The following is a 7,273-nucleotide window of genomic DNA, read 5'->3' as shown; positions in this document are numbered from 1 at the left end:
GCCAGTATTGTATTCCTTCTCATGTTCTGATGAAGTATCGAATATCTGCTATGGTTTATCACTGAGAGCACATGTATGGCATTGTCAAATTATGAGTCTCCATAGACAATAGTGGTCATGAAGACTCATAACTGGGTAATATCAATGCCACATGGTTGGTCCTTGCTGATGTTACAGGCCAGGATACAGATGATGGCAGTATGAAAGCCATTTTGGTCCCGTTATTGACTCTAGAGAGCAATAGAGGCTGAAGGGAACTGGGAGCCGTCATGTTGGTTTGCAGAAAGGATGTTTCCAAGTTCTATTCATCTAAATTTCTGCTTGGATCTTGGAGTTCCATATTATGGGCTGGCTTATTATGGGCTGACCTTGGGTTGACCATGAGAGTAGATCCAAAGATGTCCTTCTTTGGGTTTTTTGTTTTGTTTGTTTATCAACTTTTGACCCAACTCCATGTTTTGGATCCAACCCAGTGTGTTCTTGTTCCTGATGACTAAGAACTTTTCCATTGTTTTGTCATGTGATTCATATTGGAATTGAGCCTTGGGCTCCCACACTCCCTGCCCCCCCACACACAGGTGACCTGCAGTGAAAACAACTAGAATTCATCTTGTACATTTCTTACATGTGTAGGCCACATTTCCATCTGTGCATGTTTATCATTGTGCATGAGGAGAGCCCAAGGATAGTTTAAACCCCAACTGGTCCATGGTGATGCCAGGGCAGGGAATCACACCAACTTAATATATTTGGTCTCAAAAGTCCCTAAATTTTCTTTAGCCTCTTCCACTGAAAGTCCAAGGCCCATTCAGATTTCCTCTACCCTCCCTTAGGCAGGACTTGGACTGAAACCAAGAGAATGTGTAAGCCAGGTCAGCCCCAAAGACTTGGTATCCAAAGCATACAGGGTTGTTTTTTTTGCTACACCAGTAGCTCTGGGACTCAGGCAGGCAAAATGGGCCAGTCAAGAAACCCTCAGAGAAGGACCAAATCACTTGTTTTGAGAGTCCCCCCCCCCCCCCCAATGAATGAGTTGGGCAGACAGGGCTCAGGAAATCCATGAAACTTTGTTGTGGATTTGTGCTTTCTCCCACTCAAGCCATTAATAGTTCTTCTTAAGGGACAAGGTGCATGAAAACACAGGCGCAGAGAAATACAACCCAGAACAGATTTGAATGCTCAGTTTACAGTGGGCAATGGTATTTATTGTCTAAGGGGGGGTTGCTTGCAATTTGTGACCCGATTACCATTCTAACAGAGTATTGTTTAGCATCGCTACTGATTGCTGGGAGGGGGAAGGAATCCACTAAAAGATGGGGGAAAATGTTAATCAGCATGGTCTGGGGATCTAGAGTTCCAGAAACGCAAAGGGGAACTCTTTTGGTGGTGTTGCATCACTGCCTCTGCTCATAAATAAAGGAAAGCAGATTTGACTTTGTGAAACAGGAAGTTGCCAGCCGGGGTGGTTTATGCTGTGAGTGTTGTTCCCAGAGACTAGCTGAGTAGAGAGAAAGTAGCTGGCTTTTGGCTGTCTGTTGCCAGACAACACTGAGCTCTGTCAGTGGGCTCCCTCAACCTCATTCATGGTGGTATCAACCTACTGGAGTGTAAGAGCATCTTCTCTTCTCCAAGGCTGTAGTCAGCCTGCTTCCCTGACGCCTCCAGAACTCCTTCTTGATCTCATTATTCATACAACAAGCGATGAAGCTATTTTTTCCAGGTCACATGAGCCAGGATGCGGGGGGATCCTATCAGGAACAGAGATGTAAGATCAAAGGGGAGCGAAGGAAGAGATGGGGTGAAACACTGAGGACTTTATAAAGAGATGAGCTCCAAGACACAGCAAATGCCTTTCTTGCCGATGGATGGTCCTCAGGAAGTACCCAGAGACATGACTGATGAAAACATCACCAGGGAGTTCAGAACTCCCGCCCAAACCTACGTCTCTTTTGTCATTGTTTCTCTTGCCATCTGTCTTCTTGTGGCATTAGGAACCATCGTGGTCTTAGTATTTCAAAGGATGGTAAGTGACTTCCTCCTTTTCTCCCTGAGTCTGTAGTTACTGCTCCTTCCTGTAGAAAGTATTGTTGAATGCAGGGGCTTGAGCTTTGCTTTTTCTGGCTTGTGAAAGCCAAGGCGTGTTCCAGGCTGAATTCCACAGAGCTGGTGTGCTTTGTAGCATAGACTGTTGAGGCTGAGATCCCGGTTCAGTTCCTTCCATGTTGCCAAGTGCCTACAAAGACAGGAGTGGGGAAGTTTACAAGGCAAGCACCTTGAGGCATGTCTTTTGGTTGTGTTCTTTTCTAAAGCATCCTGCAAATTGATGATGTTATTCTCTGTATACCATGAAGTGGAGAAAGTGGCAAGAGAGACCTTTTCTTCCTGTAATGCAAGGCTCACCCAACTGAAGCAATGGGCAGACGGAAGGTTCAAGGCAGACAAAAGGAACACACGCAATGGAGAATGAGGGCTATGGAATTCGCTGCCATAAGATGTGATGATTGTCTCTAGTTTAGATGGCTTTCAAGGGGGGACAAATTCATGGAGAAGACATCCATTAAAGAGTATTAGCCATGATGGAGAACTAGAACCTCCATGTTCAGAGGCTGTATATATTTAGAGATTTCCAGATGTGAGAAGTTACTGGTTATTGGGGGCATGTAAGGAAAATGACAGATTTGGAACAGAAAAATAAGTTAATGTTTGGAATTCATTGCTAGAAGATGAGCCCATGATTGATAGCTTTCAAAGATGATTAGAGAAACTCGTAGAGTGGCTATAAGTTATGGTGGCTAAATCAAACCTCCATATCCAGAGGAAGTATACTTCTGAGTACTTATTACTTCTAGGCAACAAACAGGGGGAAGCCTGTGTTGTGATGTTGTGGGCTTCCTAAAGGCATCTAGTTAGCTATTGTAGAAATGTGAAGAAAAGAGTTGTTGGAAAATAAATGTATGTCTGTGGGAACAGACCAAAGATCAATCTAAACCAGGATGCTGTATATTTGGCTTTCAGATGTAACCAGTTGAAGCTTCCAAACCATGTCTAGGAGAGTATAATATGTATGTGATTGTCCTGCGTAATGCCTACATGTGGATTCCATGCTAATTCCTGCAGAAACACAAGTAATTTTGTAAAAGTGGAAGCAGTCTTCTTATGGATCTTGGGCAGATCACAAAGAGCTCACCTAGGTGGGCTGTCCCAGCCCAAGGAAGGAGTGTTTGTTCCTCTAGAATTGACAAGCTTTTTCTTGTACAAATGAATATGATACAAGATAGATCCAGGTAGTCAGCTGTGTTGGTCTGAAGCAGTAGAACAAATTTACAGTCCAGTGGCACCATTAAGACCAATGGAATTCCATCAACCTGACAAAGAAACTTGCACAAGTACAGACTGTGGCATAGATCCAGGGGGCCTGATTAGCTGGGTCAAGGCAGAGGCCCATCTTCCAGGCTTGATTAAGTTGGAGAAAAGCATTTGTGCAGCCTCTACAGCGGCAATGCTGGATCCAGGATAATCCCTAGATTAATAAATGAGTCAGCAAAGGTCAGATGAATTCCATCAAAGGTGGGAAATACAATGTAATTTTAGGCCTCAGCTTTCCCAGCCAGCATCCTGCATCTCGTGGAGGTCATACGCAGTAGAGAGTGGATTCCAGAAGGTATCAAGTACATTTTTGTCCTGCTCTTCCTCCAAGTAGCTCAGGGTAGTATATGTGGTTCTGCCCGCCTTGGTTTTATGTAGGTTAGGCTAAGACAAAGTGGGTGGCACAAAGTCACCCAGTAAGGTTTGTGGCAGAATGAGAATGGTACCCAGGTTTCCCAGATTCTAGTCCAAGGGTCAGATCAAGAAGAAAATTTCCACTGGTGGGGACGTTTTTGCCAATTACAACTCCAGCGCCATTCTTCCAATTCTCCTCTCATGATGTTTGAGGGGGAGGGGTGGGTCTCTCGAAGGGTCGCTTTGAGCTGCTGTAGTTGGGAGCAGTTGGAGAAACCCTGCTTTGCTGACAAAAATTCTTAGCGTCAGCAGAGATTCTGTCTGAGATGCAGTCCCATGACCCTAACTACTACATCCCCAGACTGGCTCTGCTTTTCATCACAGGAGAGCAGTGGTCATTCCAAAGCAGTACAGTGCAGCATCAGGAAACCCCAGTCAACAGCTGCCAGCTGTTATAAGGAATTAGAAAATATTTGTCTAAATGGACATATTACATATTTCAATGAAGGGAAGGATAGCGAAAATGAACATACTACCATGATTTTTATTTCTAGCACAAAATATACCTATAATTTAAAAAGTACAATATTTTGAAGAATTTGATAAAGTAATTAGACATTTTATTTGGGCACCAAAAAGGTCAAGGATAAAATGGAAAATATTGCAAGAAAAGAAGGAAAGGGGCGGATTTGGAGTATCAAATTTGAGGTTGTACTATCAAGCGGCAGCTTTAAACTGGATAAGGCAATGGTTAGTATTGGAGAACACTAGATGTTTGGCATTAGAAGGATTCGATCTGTGTATGGGATGGCATGCCTGCATCTAGTATGGAAAGGATAGAATCCATTCCAATTTTCAACGACACGCCCTAAGAGGGCCACTGCTTAAAATTTGGAATAATATGAAAGAACGGTATTATAAGAAAACACATTTATGGGTATCCCCATTAGAGGCATTTGTGAGGCCTTCACTTATAACAAAGGCACATAGAGAAAAATATGAAATTTTATTAGATAAAAAGAAGAAGTTAAAAGATGGGGAAGTTCTAGCAGATCAGCACAATATTAGGCTTTCTTGGTGGGAAATTAACCAATTAAGATTAAGATATGATAAAGATGTAAATGTTGGGTTTGAGGAAAGTAGAAACAAATTAGATAAGAGCTGGTTATCATTGAGTGACAAACTGATCCAGAAATTATATAACTGGTTACTTGAGGAAGCTATGCAGGAGGAGACGGTGAAAACGTCAATGGTGTCTTGGATGCAGGATTTAGGATATACAATAAATTTGGAAGGATGGCACAATGTTTGAAAAAAATTGAAAATTTTAAGAGCAGTATCATATAAAGAAAATGTATATAAAATGCATCATAGATAGTATTGGTCGCCAGATAGAATTTCAAAATGTCAAAAGAATATATCTAATACATGTTGGAAATGTAAGTCTAATTTAGGTACCTTCTACCATATGTGGTGGAGATGCCAAGAAGTTCAAAAGTATTGGAAAATGGTTCAAAACATAATTGGGGAAATTATGAATGTAAAGGTAGATTTAACTCCGGAAATGTATTTACTGAATATAATATCAGGTGATCAATATACAAGCCGAGAACAGTATATTCTGCTGCATATCTGTACAATTTCAAGGATTTTATTAGCAAAATGCTGGAAAATGGATAGAATATCCTCCCAAGAGGAAATAGCATTAAAATTGCTAGAAGTTATAGAAATGGATTGGTTACAGACACAAGTATGTGGGACTAAAGAGAAAGTTGTTGTTCAAAGATGGATAAGAGTTAAACAATGGATAGAAAATAATGTATAAAGGACTCAAAATATAGAAAATTTATGATATATGTATATGTACTTACTGTTAAAAACCAATAAATAGTCAAATGCATGAAATCAGCAACAGAACTAACAAATCAGAAATGGTCTTCATTTAGCCTGGCCTTCCTTTCTTTCTCTCCCCCTTGAGGTAAGGATAAATTTGGTTTTGAGATGCCACCTGGAAGAAATGGTTCTTGGTTTTAACTTGTTTTAAATGTGCTTGTGAGAGCCAATTTGGTGTAGTGGTTAGGAATGTGGACTGTAATATGGGAGAACTGGGTTTGATTCCCTGCTTCTCCACATGCAGCTGCTTGTGTGACCTTGGGTCAGTCACAGTTCTCTCAGAGCTGTTCTCTCAAAGGCAGTTCTCAAGAGAGCTCTCTCAGCCCCACCTACCTCACAGGGTGTCTGTTGTGGTGAGGGGAAAGGAAAGGGATTGTAAATCACGCTGAGACTCCTTCGGGTAGTGAAAGGCAGGGTATAAATCCAATCTCCTCCTCCTCCGATGATGATGGTGATGATGATGATGATGATGATGATGACGATGACGATATCTCTTTGAATATTGTACTCCGCCCTGAGCCCCAAGTATCGGGGTGGGCAGTCAAGAAATCAAATGTATAAATAAGTGCATAAAAACATCAAAGTGATTTAGTTAGCAATAAAATCACCCAAGTCTCCACAGTAGAATGGATGTCAGGTGTTCAGACAGGCAAACAGATAGATGAAACATCTCAGACTTTTCTAACTAAAATCTGCTGGTCAAAATGGTAATATTCTCATAAAGCAAAATATCTCCCACTCCCCCCAAAATACCTTCCACTCCCTACAGTTAAACTGTTAAGCTTCAAGACAGAAATCCAGGTTGGCAAGTATTGAATGTAGCTTATTCCTTAACATTACTGCACCAAAATTTGCCAATTAAAAGTTGTACCCCTCAAGAGTCCTATTTTGAAAGGTTTTGGTGGTCTAAGAATCAAAAATTTCTGAAACAGTGCCAAATTCTCACTGTATATGAAATTCCATCTCAGCAAGTCATAATCCATCCAGACAATAAAGAAGAGGGCCGTAGCCCTAAGGGCACTATTTAAGAAGTGCGGCACTTAGATGTCATGTTTTGTTTGCTGTCAAGTCACAGCTGACTTATGGTGATCCCACAGGGTTTTCAAGGCAAGAGCCATTCAGAGGTGGTTTGCCATTGCCGGCCTCCATGTCACACTCCTGGTATTCCTTGGAGGTCCCCCATCCAAATAGTAGCCAGGGCCAAGCCTGCTTAGCTTCTGAGATCTGGCATAGATTGCACTGCCTATTACACTGATGTCCTGCCTTTGCTCCATGCATATACCTAGCATTGTTGTCTTGCATCCCTTGGTGTCTTGCATCCCCTCTGCATCATAGCAAATGCTTTGTGGGCAAAAGATTTAGGTTCAGTCCCCCCAGCACTTCCAGTGAGAGAGTTTCAGGCAGCAAGTCCTGTGAATGGCTTTTCTCTTCCCAAAGTGGATAATTGCAGCCAGGCAGAGATGATATTGGGCTACATGGTCCAATCATCTGACTTCACATAAGGCAACACATGGAATTCACTGCCACTGGAGGTGGTGGCAGCTACAAGCATGGACAGCTTCAAGAGCGAATTAGATAAGCACAAGTGGAGACCCGCAAGAAACTATTCCTATTCCTCACACCTTTGCTTCCTCCTGTCTCCCTCTACCTCTCTCACACT

General features: G+C 42.2%; 1 protein-coding gene across 1 annotated transcript in view; it reads left to right on the top strand.

The window, feature by feature from the left end:
- The first annotated feature begins 1,542 nt into the window (after window positions 1-1,542).
- The window catches only part of TNFSF8 (tumor necrosis factor superfamily member 8), a 43,157-nt gene continuing 37,426 nt past the window's right edge, over window positions 1,543-7,273 (top strand). The window contains exon 1 of the mRNA XM_015425569.1: window positions 1,543-2,023. Within this exon, the coding sequence (XP_015281055.1) occupies window positions 1,826-2,023 (198 nt within the window). The 5' untranslated portion in view covers window positions 1,543-1,825. The remainder of the gene's footprint in view (window positions 2,024-7,273) is intronic.

Source organism: Gekko japonicus, unplaced genomic scaffold, assembly GCF_001447785.1.
Source record: "Gekko japonicus isolate JY-2015 unplaced genomic scaffold, Gekko_japonicus_V1.1 scaffold807, whole genome shotgun sequence".
NCBI lineage: Eukaryota > Metazoa > Chordata > Lepidosauria > Squamata > Gekkonidae > Gekko > Gekko japonicus.
This window is presented reverse-complemented; position numbering and strand designations above follow the sequence as displayed.